The sequence below is a fragment of the Chenopodium album genome, chromosome 9 (genome assembly GCF_948465745.1).
Source record: "Chenopodium album chromosome 9, dcCheAlbu1.1, whole genome shotgun sequence".
NCBI classification, from domain to species: domain Eukaryota; kingdom Viridiplantae; phylum Streptophyta; class Magnoliopsida; order Caryophyllales; family Amaranthaceae; genus Chenopodium; species Chenopodium album.
The window spans coordinates 65,037,694-65,052,925 of NC_137842.1; the positions used below are offsets into that span (position 1 = coordinate 65,037,694).

At 34.8% G+C, this 15,232-nt stretch overlaps 1 protein-coding gene across 1 annotated transcript; it reads left to right on the top strand.

The window, feature by feature from the left end:
• The first annotated feature begins 248 nt into the window (after positions 1-248).
• LOC145558781 (uncharacterized) lies at positions 249-15,182 on the top strand. Its single transcript, XM_081620115.1, has 18 exons — positions 249-404; positions 1,344-1,517; positions 1,673-1,854; positions 2,893-2,998; positions 4,336-4,412; positions 5,944-6,031; positions 6,147-6,336; positions 6,687-6,813; positions 7,951-8,031; positions 9,342-9,443; positions 9,545-9,640; positions 9,772-9,846; positions 10,310-10,429; positions 11,325-11,453; positions 13,327-13,404; positions 13,595-13,681; positions 13,955-14,041; positions 14,498-15,182. The coding sequence occupies exons 1-18, from the start codon at positions 350-352 to the stop codon at positions 14,546-14,548; spliced, it is 1,905 nt and encodes a 634-aa protein (XP_081476241.1). The 5' UTR covers positions 249-349; the 3' UTR covers positions 14,549-15,182.
• The last annotated feature ends 50 nt before the right edge of the window (positions 15,183-15,232 follow it).

The following is a 15,232-nucleotide window of genomic DNA, read 5'->3' on the forward strand; positions in this document are numbered from 1 at the left end:
GTGTTTTAGCAGAAACCAAAGGATGGAATAATGTGCATAGCCAAGTCAATGATGTACACTTTAATAACTGGATCCATCATCACTTAATAACCCACCTTGGCCACAATGAAAGATATTCTTATCCTTATTAATCTTGCTTAAACAATAAAACACAATACGTAGCAAATTGTATACCCGTTATTACTACCCCGTGTTCATTAATTTGGTTACACGTTTAACCCGTGTTGATCACAGGACACCATACACTGATAGACTTAACACGTGGTTATTATCAACAAGCAAAATAGTACACGGCGAAGTCCAGCAAACTGCGGAGGAGAGAGAAAGCGATCAATTTCGCCGGTAAACAATGGAGCTCAAACCTGGACTCTCGGCGCTAATCACCGGCGGAGCTTCCGGAATCGGTAATCATCTTTAAAATTTCTCGTTGTTGATTTCTATAATTACAATTTAACTCTAAATTCTGCAGTTTTGTTTATAGTTTTTAGCCATTTTTCCTCTTAGTTGAAATAATCATCAAATTTTGTAGATTGTGATTTCTACCTTATTATTCGTGTTTCATAAAGTAATTTTAGATATATTGATGCTATCCGGTGAGTGGAGTGTTCTCATAATCTAATTTGATTTGAAGAATTTGAGGATTTTTAGTTAATTTTTTGGTTAGGTTGAGAATTGTTGTGTTTCCTCATATTTTAATAGTAATAGCTTTGTAATTTATCAGGTCGTTTAATTTTGGGGAATCAGCTGTTGGGTTTTTGGTTAAATTTGACGAAAAAAGACTAGAAGGATGGGGTGAGGTGGATCATGGAGTATACAGTTGCAATATTGAAAAATTGGAAACATGATTTGAACTAATTAGGGACAAGGTAGTCATCTTTTTGAATTTAACGATTCGATCAACGATGAAGTTTGGAAGATATGTAATGTGCACAATGTTTTTGCTTTAGAAAGTGCTAATAAGATGAGTTTTTATAGTGTTAGAATTAGGACCTGAGTAATCATGAAACAAGCTTCACATAATCACATCATTTGTTCCTTGGTTTGATATTATCTTGTTGTAAAAGTGTAATTTATTAAGCCTTGTGTAAGTTTTGTGGGAAAACTTTGGCAAGTTTGGGTTCTTAAATTATTACCTTCAATTATAAGCAAAAGTGTAAAAGGGTTTTCAATTTTCATGTGAAGTATTTTTTGGAAATGAATCTAGTAAGAACGTGTTTGTGTAGTAAAACTATGTGGTCTGCGAAAGTAATAGTTAACAAGTTATAACTGTAAATTTCAAATGTGGCCTATTATTTTGAGTCTCAACAAATTTGGTTTCAATACTTTGGGATGTTGCCATTTAGGTAAGGCTCTGTGCTTAGCTCTTGCGGATAGAGGTGTATTCATCACAGTGGTTGACTACTCTGAGGAAGAGGGTAAAAAAGTGACAGCTCTTATTGAAAAGCAGCTTGCCAAGTTTCATAAAAATCTGAAATTTCCATCGGCAACATTCACAAGATGTGATGTCACTAACACTGGTAACTTTCAGTATTCTCTCTGCCCATTATAAAGCTTCTTTCTACTATCTTGAGCCGCCCCCCTATTGTGGTGGTGTGAGATGCAAATAATTTGCTGATGCATTGTCATTAATGTTCCTCATATAAATTCCCATAAAATATTTATCTCTGGTCAGGAGAGCTGTCTTCTGCTTTTGCAAAGCATTTAGCAACTTATGGTGGGTTAGACATCTGCATCAATAATGCTGGAATCGTCACTCCAGTACCATTGCACAAGGACCAAACTGATGGCTCTGGTACATGGAAACATGCTATTAACGTGAACCTAACTGCTGTTATTCAATGTACTCTTTTAGCGGTATGCTTTTATATTTAATGCATCCTTTGCTGATTTTATGGTTTAAATTGATGAATTTCAATGACTTCTTGCTGATAATGTTTATTATTATCTATTTTGTCGGGTGTTATCTTTATGAACCATGATTTAGATTGATATTGTTTGTCATCTTTCAATGTAAAGGAGTATGAGTTTTATTGATGAAAAGATTAAAAAATAAATAAAAAAATAAAATAAAATCTACTGCTATAGCCTTTATTACAGTAGTTTTGTGTCACTCTACAGAAGCTGACCTAACAAAACCTTTCTCCTTTTTGGGACTTTAGACTTTGGATATCTAAATAATTTAGATTAAAATGTAAAGAGAATGAAGAAAATTTTGCTTGTGTTTATGGAGGAATATGAAACAACAATACAAGAGAAGCCTCCCTGTTCAATCTGTAGAATCCAAAGTCAGAAGATTGCATCTCACTCGCCATATTGGGACAATGTGTATAACGGCTCAACTAGGGATTTGATAATTGGGTAAATTATATTGGAATATAACTTTTAGGGGAGGTCATTATCTTCTAGTTGGAAAGATAATTGGAGCTCATAACCTTTAACTGATTAAATAAATCTTGAGGTCTGTTCACATGCAGAATTTAGGTTCTTGTTGCTTGGTGAATTTCGAATGTACTATTGATATATCTAGGATGCACAATTTCTGCCCATCCTTTTTAATTCTGTGTTTGTTGAATTGTTGGTGGAAATCTAACTTATCCACACGTTGTTGGAACGTTGTTGGATGTGCGATGTCTGAAAATTGCTATTGGAACTTGCCAAAGATGTCAGGTGCTGTGTAAATGAAATGCCTGTGTTTGCTGCTGACCTGTGATCTAGTTTCTAATAATCTAATTAGATGGGTGCCTGACTCCTGGGGCTTGCATGAAAAATCTAGACTCTTTTTTTTTTTTTTACAAAAAAAAAATCTATGTAAACTATTGTCATTCTTTGCAGAAACCCTCATTCTTTACTAACTATATGTTGAGTTCTTGTATGCATTTAAATTCTGTTCAGATCAAAGCTATGCAAGCTTCCAAGAGAACTGGTGTGGTCATCAATATGGGATCTTCTGCTGGGCTTTATCCATTAGTAGGAGATCCAGTATACTCTGCCGCCAAAGGTTTGATTTTCAACTTTTCATGTTTAAGATTGCTTCTGTCTGCCACTGCATAAACTATTGAATATCCCTCCCAAGATTTGACTTTTATTAAGGCAGGTTGTTGGTTATTTCTTTTTGTTTCCCCTGCTTTTCAAAGATGCAACTTAGGAATTTCCACGTGTGAAAGGGCATTTCATGGATTTGGCTATTAATTGCGTTCAGGAGTTAAATTTTTATTTTGTTATTTGGAATAAGGGGGATCTTTGGAAGAAAAAATAACTGTGCAGTCATGCTTTGCAAATTTTTTAAATTATTTTGGCTGCTGCTTTCGTTCTGGACAGCAATACTTGCCTCCTTTGGCAAACGACTTTCATTGTGATGAATTAAATTTAAAACAAAAGATATACCGTCTCTTATCCAAAATGTAAGTCAATTTTGTTTTTTATATTTTATACACATTAATAATTTGGTTAAATTTTATTGTAAGATGCATCTATGTTGTACAATAGTCTTAAAATTACATTAATATAATGGTGATCCATAATGTTAACTTGGCTATTGTATATAGGATATAGAGGGTTCAAAGTTGTTGTGTAGCCTGTATTGCAGAATTATTATTTTTTTAATAAAATGAAATGATAAAGGGTTGTGGTGGCCTTAGTCAATGAAATGATGCATTAACACTTTAAAGGCATAAATGCATAATGGACGCCTGGACGGTTCCATCCACCCAAATGGCCTCCCAAAATGATGTGGGATCCATGGAAAGGACCTCGACTTGTTTCTTGTCTGAAAAAGTAAAAAAAATATCCAAAACTAAAGGTTATAATCCACGTTTTTTGACCGCTTCAGAAATTTTGGGTCCTGGTCATAATGTTGTTTGGAACCATATAGTCAATCACATAAAGGTGCATGGTGACCTTCAGTTTATTATGAGAGGCATGTAACTAAGCGGCTAAATTGACGGTTTAAAGGCAAAGTGGATAGTTTCAACCACCCAAATGGCCTCCCGAGGTGTGTGGGGTCCGTGGGAAGAATCCCGACCTCTTGTCTGGAAAAGTAAAAGATGGTCCAAAATTGAAGGCTATAATACAAGCGCACAAGTCGTAAAGTAAATTTAATGTAAGGGCACAAAAGAATATTTTGATATAACTTTGCTTTGAAGCTGAATTCAAACATAAAAGAGAAGCAATAATTCATCCTTCAACCTTTTTTTTTTTTTTTTTTTTTTTTTTTGTGGCAGTAAATGGCCATGGGCGACTAATCTTGGTAACTATTTGTTTACATTGTAGTGTTTCAAGGTTTGTGTCAAACCTAAAGGACTAAGTCTTTGAATTTTCATTTCTAAATGTTAATAGGTGGTGTAGCTCTATTTACCAGAGCCCTTCGTCCTTACAGGCATCAAGGGATTCGTGTGAATGTACTCTGCCCAGAAGTAAGATGCTTGTATTTGATGCTAATGCTTTACAATGCTTTATATTTATATTATATTCTTTCTTCGAAAACTACTGTGGCCTACAATTTTAGGTCTTAATACCAACAAATTTGGGTTTTAAAATATGCATCAAGGCCTTGTATATTTATATTTTCTAATTTGTGAGGGGAGGGGGGGGGGGGGGGGGGGAGGAGTTGATGCTTTTTAAAAATGGAGTTGAGCTTCTCTAAGATAAAAGCTCAACGATCCTCTTTAAATGAGAGGACTTAAAATCTCAAAGATCCTCCTTGAATGAGAAGAGGATTTAAGTTGAACCTTAGTCGGAGAGGGATATTAATTAAGATGTAGGTGACCTTTGAGTAAAGTTTTACAGAAATTCAATAATCTTGGTGAGAAAATTAGGTCTGGAAATTTTATGTAACTCTATTTGTGTTCTGAAATTCGAATTTAGGAACTTGAAATCTGATTTAATGGTGGATAGGTTTTAAGAGATTTATTAGGGAACTCTCCAATGAAGGAGAGATATAACTGTTAACTTTGAATTCACTCCTGAATTGGGGGTCTCAGCTTAAAACTAAACCTACAAGGTTATTCAACACCATCCAATTTACAAGTTCGGTCGTTGCTTTATGTATAGACTAAAAACAGGTTATGCTGGAATGTGTGTCCAATTCATTTGGCAAAATGCAGTGATGGCAATTTTGTGGAGTGATTAGCTAGAAAGAAATTTGTTAACTTGTAAGGATGTTACCATCCCATGACATTTTCTTTGGGATAAATTAAGTTCTCTAGCTTCTTTAAGTGTTTTTCTTAATTGTTGTCTACGGGTATAAAAGGAATCGGGCTAATATGTATCTTTAAGAGTTTCTATTTTTGAGGATAACTTGTCCTCCTTTATTATTCTACTACGTATTATGTTAATAAAATGGTAATTTTCTTATCAATAACTAATTTTCTTAGTCGGTATAAATAATAACCAAATCCTCTATTTAAATAACATGCTTGGTCCGTATGTAAAATCCACTGTCCAATAGTTGTGGGAAACCCACATCAGTTACTGCTAAAGCAATAAAGGATTAGTAATTAGTCAAGGTACCTATCTTCAACTCAAGTGTCGCAAGATACATTTGCAGACTTGCCAATAGAATTTAAACCAAATTCCAAGGCATCTAAATGACCTTATGGTCACAACAGCAACCACCATTCTAAGGTATACTCTACCTGACAATCTGACATTGTAGTTTAAGCTGCTCAAACGTCTTATCCTTGATTCTGCAGATATTTTGCATCTATTTGTCAATAAATGTCATCTTAATAGAATTTAAGGGAATCAATAGAAACATTGAATGGGGGAAGAGAAAAAAGTAAAGCTAGGACGCCTAGGAATGGGGATAAATCACAAGTAGTCCAAGTTTGTTTTGTTGTGTTTTGTGAGTGGTCACACAATACAACTTATAGCTTCTACATGGTTGGGCTGTGCACATCTTGTTGCATTCAGCTAAAGCTTCTTACATTTGCCTTTTATCTGCAGTTTGTTGAAACTGAAATAGGATCCCACATAGAAGCTAAATTTCTAACCTTGCTGGGTGGCTTCATACCTATGGACTTGGTAATTAAAGGTAGTTATTATTTAACATATCTCCCTTTTTTGTCTTTGGATATTAGATTTCTCTTTTGGTCATTGTGCGTTATGTACGTATGCATGTTGACTTGTTTTCATTGTATACCTTTTAGGTGCTATAGAGCTCATCACAGATGAGACTAAAGCTGGATCTTGTTTATGGATAACAAATCGTAGAGGGCTTGAATATTGGCCAACTCCTGAGGAAGAAGCAAAATACCGAGTCTCTTCTTCAAAATTAAAGAGCCAGTCAATGCTTAATTATCCGTTGGAGCTCAAATTACCTCAGAGCTTTGAGAAAATGTGAGAATTGTCTAATCACTCTAATGTTAGTTCTAAATTTGTCTCATAGGTCATCAGTATCTCTTTTTCCTTTTATGTTCTCTCCTGTTTAATTTAATTCTTGTAACTGCTATTTTTTGTGACATTAATCAACTTGTGCTACAGTGTTTTAGTGTAGTAATGTTTGGCAGGGGCCATTTGGTCATATCTGAGATGTTTTAACTTTTCTAACTTCCAACACCTATTGGTGCTCTTAAAACCTCATCTGATACTTTAATAAATCCTAGCTACTGTTTTCTTCGCTATTTCACTTTTTCTCATTGGCTTGGCAAATATTGCTCTAAAATCTTCTGAATGTTTCCTGTTTTCAGAGTTGTTCACTCCTTAAATCACAATTTCCGTGCTGCTACGAGGATACAACGTACCCCTTTGGGCCTGCCTATCAAACAACACCATGTTCTGGTGAAAATATTGTATGCTGGTGTTAATGCTAGTGATGTAAGTTTCATTTTTATAAGATCATATGTGGAAGCATATGAAACCCACCTTTGCTTTTTTTTTTTTTTGGTCTACAACTCATTGAGTTGGGAATAATGCCAATCATCATGGCAACTAATGGCAAGAGACTGTCTCCCACTCCTCCCAAGAACCCTTGGTATTAAAAAATTCATAGATCTAGGATTTTTTCGGAATTCAAGTTATGGACTCATCTTCATTTCCTGTTTTACTTTCCTTTTCAGTACTTGCCTATTTATATATTTTCTATTTTACTCAGTGTAGCATCTTTGAGCTGGACATTTCCTTGATTCAGGGAGCAACAATGGGTGCACATAGTAAAATTAGTGTACTTATAAATTTTTGCGATCAGATAGTTACTGCTATTTGTTAAGGGGGTAGGAACTAAATTGTCCTCAAAAGTTTGTAATGTTGGCTTGATCAACTTTGTGAAAAGTGTTTGAAGAGTACTTGATGAATGGTTGTTGTTCTTCAGGAAAACAAGACTGCTGGTAAAATACTTCCTTTGGGGTTGTTGGGTGAGGGATACTTCTGAATGGTGAATTGTAAGGTTTTGGCACCTGGAAGACTAATGTGTTTAATGAGCTTTAGATGCCTTTCTATGACTAAGCTTTTGTTTTGGCCCTTTCTATGATTTGTTGTTGGTATAAAGTAACTTTCTTAGCATCATTATGGGTTAGGTTCTAGTAGCTGAAACTTTCAAAAGTCATTTTAATTTTTGATTTGGTTTCCTGCTTAAGGCAACTTGTCCTCAAATCTTTTACTTTTTTTCCCCACGAGCTGAATATCAAAGAAAGAAGGTTGGCTTATACTTGTTTCAGCTGACATGTATATAAAATCTTCACTCTCTCTCTCTCTCTCTCTCTCTCTCTCTCTCTCTTTCTCTCTCTCTCTCTCTCTCACACACACACACATGATGTTATTATAGATTTTATTAGCTTTTTTATGTCTTTTTTTTTGTTGTTTTACGGAGGTTGTCAGCCTTAATTGAATTGAATTTAGTACAGTGAAAAGTGTATTATTGTATCATCAATGGGATTTTATAAACAATATGCTACGTTGAATAGTTGGATTCTTTCCTACATTGCTGTGTTTCTAATACTAGCATGATATGAATAGGTGAATTTCAGTTCAGGCCGCTATTTTAGTGGCAACAGTCGGGATCTTGCTGGGAACCTCCCCTTCGATGCTGGTTTTGAGGTGTGTAATAACGCTTGAATTTAGTTGAAACACCTTTTCATTTGCTTAAAATATATATAATCAATCTGACATAATGTTGTCTACTTGGACACCTTGTAGTGCTTGTATTTCCGCCCCTTGCTTGCCTGCTCTCTCCCCCCCCCCCCCCCCCCCCTCCTTTTCCCTTCCCCCCTCTGCTGGTACACCAAACAAATAATACAAGATGACACCTAGCTCTTATTGGTAAATAAGTGGGCTCTTATTGCTGAAGAAAATATGTCCATGGTCAGCCTATCAGGTCTTTAGTATGCTCTAAATGGGATGAATTATGATTAATCATGTAATATTTCTTCACTTTGTGCCTAAATCTTCTCCTCCTATATATGTTCTCACATTTAACACCATCTATATACTTTTCTTATTGTCTAAACCCTTGCCTCACATTTCTGACCTACAGGAGACACCTACCTTGTTTCTTATGGACTAATTGTTATACAAGGTGACTCTCAAATTTGGATTTTAATAATGTTTAGAATTAAACATAATGGTCATAATCTGTGTTTGACTTTAGATTTGATTATGGTTCAACTCTATTGCTGGTTAAAAATTTAATATTTTTTTAGTAGTGTTGAACTTTTGAAAGAGGATTTTTAACTTCCCCTCCTATTTTCTTATTGGATTCACTCATAATACGCCCAGCTATGAAGAAAAGATGACCGTATAAATGAGAAGTGAATGAGTTACTCCATTTGTTATTAGCTAGGGACTTAGTTCAATTGTAGTTCTTCGAATTGATCTCCTAGTAATCAGCGAAATGATCACTTATGCAACTTGAAAAAGACAAGGAAATGCAATTATTTCTTGCTCTAAAAATAGCAGTCCTAAACTTTAAATAGTTTTTCATGAACTTTTTTCTGTGAATTTACTCTCACTGTTAAGCCACAATAATTTAGTTAGTTGTTCTGACTTGATTTACACAGTGAATTTCATTAGTAATCATGGAGAGAAGGGGAAGAAAAGAAAGGGAAGGGGAATGGATTAGCTTCCATATTTCCTAATACTTAGAAAATGGTTTATTGAAAGGGGAAGGAAGATGGATCCCTTCAATCTTATTCCTTTCCCCTTACCTATTTAATTTCCATGTAACATAACTGATCTCACTTTCCCTCCATTCCCACCCCCCCTCCCCTCCCCTCCCTCCCTCATCCAAACACATTATAAGAGAGTGAAAGCAGCTCTATGAGATTAGCTCTTGTTTATGCTGTTGCGCTACATATTCATCAGGTTATCTGTGAGACTAAGTAATAATAAATTCAATTGATATTATGCAGGCTGTCGGTATAATTGCTGCAGTTGGTGACTCCGTGGGTGCCTTGAAAATAGGCACTGCTGCTGCAGTGATGACTTTTGGAAGTTATGCTGAATTCATGATTGTATGCTGCTGTATTAGTGTTTTTTTCCCCCTGAAAATTTCCTTAATACTACTTTTCAGTAGCTTGCTTATTTTATTGCTGTGGTCTCTTCTATGATGTAGGTTCCTTCCAAATTTATACTTCCTGTGGCTAGTCCTGATCCAGAAGTTGTGGCTATGCTTACTTCTGGACTTACTGCTTCAATTGCTCTGGAGAAGGTTAACATTCAATTTTTATCTTTTTTCTAAACTGTTATCTATCATCTTTAAATGGAATATAGTCCTTTGATATAGAATTTGCATTTTGTTGTGCAATGTCACTCTTTGTAATTCTTTTAGTGAAATTTTAGGCAGCACAAATGGGTTCAGGAAAAACAGTTCTGGTTACTGCTGCTGCAGGGGGAACAGGACAGTTTGCGGTACAGGTAATTTTTTTATTCTTATTTTATTTTTTTTCAGGTCTTCAGAGTTGTAATTTTGCAGACTCTTTGTAGTGCCAATTTTGATTGATCCAGTAATTTCCTGGATATCTAAGTAGATCAGTATGAAGTTCATGATGAAAAATCCCCTTTTCTTTTTTGCCTAGAATCCTGGATGGACAATTTTCTTGCCTTTCATTTGCTTTCCAATCTATGCAAATTATATGTTTTCAAATATTTGATCAGCTATTTGATGCTGTTTGAGAATAACGAGATTGCAAAATTGAAGATGTTTTGCAGTATAATTAATCTAGACAGGAGGAGTAAAGTTAGCATTTATTTCAAGTTTATTATTTTATTGATGTTTGCATTGTTCTTTGGTGATCAAAGCTTCAAAATATTGAATATTAATTATTTTAAAATTTCATTTGGAGATTGATATTTTATCACCGTCAACTATGTAATGCAGCTGGCGAAATTGGCTGGAAACAAAGTTATTGCGACTTGCGGAGGTTCTGATAAGGCCATGCTTTTGAAAAAACTTGGAGTTGATCGAGTAATAAATTATAAAGAAGAAGACATAAAAACAGTAAGTTCTAGTTTTTTTTTTTCTTTGAATGTATGCATATGGATTCAAGCATATAATTTGATTATAGATATCATTTCCTCAATTTCTTTCTATGTTTCTTTTCATGAGTTTAATTATTAACTGTTTGCATATGGATTCAATGCAAGCATCTACTAATGGGTTGTGGATGACATCTTTCTGACTGTTCCGCAATGGATTTTTAACTTGACATTCTGCACGTGCTTTGTTAATATGTGCTTGAAAATCATATAAGTGACATCTGGTATGACACTGCATCAGACCTGATATGCCACTGTTAAAACGTTAAGTGTATCCATACTATTGAATTCCGATGTAAAGAAGAGTTTATTTTGCATGTATGCTGCGTGAAACTTATCTGTGCAACAGGCCATGCACGACACCCCCATGTAATTAGCTTATATTATATGAAACTTATCTGTACTGCTTCTTTCCATTTTGTTTCTTCCTTTCCATATTTTTCCTTCTCTTGTAATTATTTATCTATGTGTTTCAATTTCCCAAGCTGATGAATTCCAACTTTCTGTGCATTCATAAATGTAAAATCACTCTTAAATTAGTAATGAACTTAATTTAAACCAGCAAAGGTTTTATGCATTCACATAGAAGTATATGTTAATTTAAATACGTGGCCTAATATATTAGTAAAATCTACAGCATATTCCTTCGGTGCTGGATATAATTTTTTGTCATAAAGTGTGGCTGCAAAATATATCAATGACTTGTCAGTGTGCATAAGATCCTCCCTCCAACACACCCTAATTTATGTATTTTTCTTGTAACTCAATAGTCAAGATATGGTGCTTTAAATAGGACTGCTTAGTTTATCCTGTGGTGCTTTGTGTTTATCATGAAGGGAAAATGTTCCTTATCGCAGGTTTTGAAAAAGGAATTTCCCAAAGGAATTGATATTATTTATGAGTCCGTTGGTGGTGAAATGTTTGATATGTGCTTAAATGCCCTAGCAATTTACGGTCGGCTTGTGGTAATTGGAATGATATCTCAGGTATGCTTTCACTTGAAAGGCTTGCTTCAAATTCTATACAGTATTTTGTTTCCCATTTGCCACTTTGCTATTGGATGCTTCATGCTTGCAATGTATTTGACAATTTAAAACCCTGTAATAGTTTGTTGACATTTTAAGTGACAATTAAGTTAAACAGACATTACAGAATGGAGGGAGTGATAATTGTAAATGTTGAACCTCTTTAATTTTGTGCAGCTCTTTCTTATTTTTCTTCACGTGACTTCTTTTAGAATTATATACTGCCATAATTTTTGAGAATATAGGTCTCAATATATATATATATATATATATATTAAAAATCTCACAGAATATTATCTTGGATGAATCTCTCTTTGGAAAAAATTATGCATAAGCGACACAATGCAGCTACTTAGTGATCACTTTGTTTAAGATAATGGTCTAAAATCCTCCGTTTTCTGATCACTTTGTTTAGGATAATGATCTAAAATCCTCCATTTTTTGGAGTTCAAGGAGATAGTTAACATTAGTCTATCCTCCCAATCAAAAGAGACTTGTCAACATGATGAAAATCTCCAAATAAGTGACCCGGTCTACAATAACTTATTGTAGACCCAACCTTCTTGTATACCATACGAATGTGATTATATCATACGAGATGTGATTATATTACTACAAAAGTGATTATATCATTTTGAAACTGTTATGTAAATGTATAACTAAAAAATGAATTTATCATTATAAAAAGTATCAAATAGTAAATTACATAATTCAAAACATGATTTTTAAATTTTATCATCCTAAAGATAATTATATAATCTCATTAAATATTTTAATATGAGATTATATAATTCAAAATATGACTCACAAAAAGATAATTATATCATCTAAAAAGAGTGATTATATCATTCAAAATGTGATTATATTATTTGAAAGTATCAAATTTTGGGTCTACAATAATTTATTGTAGACCGGGTCCATACAAGACCAACTAATCACTAATATCCCAGGCTGATTTAGAGTGATTTCTATAAGTCTTAACCATTAGAAAATTCACCTGAATCTTCAGTGCCAGGATAGTTAGTAATTTGATATTGTGAAATAGGAACTAAGAGAACACTTACGTTCATCACCTAGCCCAAGCTAACGGCCCTGACCCAAGAAGAGCACATCGATTCTTTCAAGGCAAATGAAATAATTTGCATAGATGGAAGAAAATAAGTGTGAAGCAGCCTAGACCTATAATATAGCAAATTAGCAATTCTTTATTACTGAGACTTAGATCCAGAATTAGGGATGGCAATCTAGTCCAGATCCGACCCTACTCCGCCCCGATCCGAGGTAAAATATCCACTTCGAGTCCAAGAAAAAAGTAATCCGAGTTCGACTCCGTTAAAATAATCCGACTCCGAGTCGGAGGAGGGTCGGAGTCGGATCCTATAAAAAATCCGAGAAAAAAATCCGACTCCGACAAATGTTCGACTTTAACGGATTATCCGACTCCGACTCCAATAGATAGTGGATTTTTGCGTGGGTCATGGTGGCATTGGGTGTGGGTTGTAAAGGCCCAAATAGCCCAACATCTCAAAGTATATTGAATAATGAAAAAAAACTCGGAGTTGGGTCGGATCGGAGTCGGAGTCGGAGGTCGGATATTGAAGTCGGAGTCGGAGTCGGATGTCGAAGTCGGATGTCGGAGTCGGAGTCGGATGTCGGATTTAACCTCCGACTTCCTGTCGGGTCGGAGTCGGATTTAGCATAATCCGCTCCGAGTCCGACCCGTTGCCATCCCTATCCAGAATCCATGTTTTGCATGTGCTTGCTGAACTTAATTGCTGTCAAATTTGATGTGATAGATACACAAGCTGATGTTAAACTGTCATGCTTTGTTTAGTATCAAGGAGAGCATGGATGGAAGCCTTCAAATTATCCTGGACTGTGCGAGAAGCTTTTAGCAAAAAGTCAAACTGTGGTACGTTTGCTTTTGTTTTTGATTGTTTTTTTTTTTGGTTGTTTTAAATCTTGGAAAGTTATCTTTGTTTGTTCTTTTCTTTTCACCAGTATGCATATGTGGTTACTCTGCTTTTATGATTGAATCAAACTTTTGACATGATTACCTGTTATATCAAGTAATTGTAATTTTTTCTTTACCTTTCTTTTAGGCCGGTTTCTTCCTTGTGCAATATAGTCGACTGTGGCAACAACATCTGGACAAATTATTTAACCTTTACTCCTCAGGAAAACTTGAGGTATATCTGTCATAAAGCTTGCAAGGGTTTTTTTTTCTCTCTCTCTTTGCAATTTATGTGTCCAGAAACAATCTTCTCCGCTATATTTTAGATTTACTTTTCTTAACAGTACATTTTACGTTTTATCTCCTTATCCAGTCAATTTTAGAATAGTGGTCACTGGTCATCTATAATTTCATACGCTGTCTTTATCTAGATTTCTCACAGTAGTGTAGATATTGAATCTTATTTCAAGATGCATAAGATGCCTTATGGATTGTTATATTGATGCAGGTTAACATGGATCCAAGAAGGTTTGTGGGACTTCAATCCGTTGCGGATGCTGTTGAATATCTCCATTCTGGTAAAAGCATTGGCAAGGTGTGCACCTTCTCATTCTCTCTTGTTTTATTTAGTTTAGGGACCCTCACCATTGTACCTTTGTGTTTGGCGTTATCAACCAATACCTTCATGTTTTTCTTTCTAATTGAGGTAATTTAAGCCAAACAAGTAGTTCACATATGAATGTCCTCTTGGTCATCTCAGACAAATTTGGTCATCCTTTGTGGCTGAAGAGTTGTATTGTATGTCAATAATTCTTAGGTGCCAGCAGGGCAGGTGTAGGTATTTTGCTGTATACTTCATATACAAGAATATCATTAATATTATATCTGGAAACCTCATATATATACAAATATATCATTAATCATTATTATGAAACCTCATAATTGAAAGTAAAACCTTGGCATACGGTAGTCATGTACTGTTTCTGTGTTTAGTATTGTTTGCTCCCTTAAAGCCCTGTAGCTGAATTTGTGTCTGGTTTTGAAATTTTAGGTGGTGGTTTGTATTGATCCAACCTTCAGTAAAGCTATTTCAAAAATGTGAGAATTGGTAGCCTCATTCACAATGTGTGGCGCATTACACAGTTTTATTGTATGTTGCTCTTGAATATTGGTGTATAGTTTTTCGTATTTGAAAACATTAGTGTGCTCTCATGGAGTTTAACGAGGAAGACAGGAGATGGTGTATGAGTATGACACACAGATTTACTTGGGAAGACTGTTCTGTTACTGCCTGCCTACCCTTACCTAGTTGTGGCCTTATCTGTGTATGAGACCTGACTGTTTGACATAAAATACAAGCCAAAAGGCTTCTAGGCCACAAGGGCAAGGGTATTGGATTGACACGGCTTCAATTGTGTCTCTTCTAAAAAGGACTGGTATAGGTGATCTCTCTCTACACTATACTTCAATTGTGTCTCTTCTAAAAAGGACTGGTATCAGAAAGATGTGACGGGCTTTCAACAATCCTCAATTATAAAGGATGTTCAAGATGAAGTGAACCACATCAAATTGCAATTCATTGTTGTACAAGTATAATTGCTTTCTCTAATTCCATGTAATGTCCTTATTTTTGTTGTCAAAAATAGTAATATATTGCCTACATTATTTCTCTCTTTACTATAATCTCTTAACTTTGTAATATGGTTTCTAGAATAATATGATTTCATATTATAGGAGTTAAGACATTTTTTTAAGCTATCATAGTGGTAAATCAAGTGCTAAAACT

What these genes read in the sequence shown, in the direction of transcription:
- LOC145558781 (XM_081620115.1), top strand. Translation starts at nt 350, where the DNA reads ATGGAGCTCAAACCTGGACTCTCGGCGCTAATCACCGGCGGAGCTTCC. An exon ending in TATGGACTTGGTAATTAAAG is followed by an intron (nt 6,032 to 6,146) that starts GTAGTTATTATT and finishes TATACCTTTTAG; the next exon opens with GTGCTATAGAGCTCATCACA. An exon ending in CTTCAATTGCTCTGGAGAAG is followed by an intron (nt 9,641 to 9,771) that starts GTTAACATTCAA and finishes GTGAAATTTTAG; the next exon opens with GCAGCACAAATGGGTTCAGG.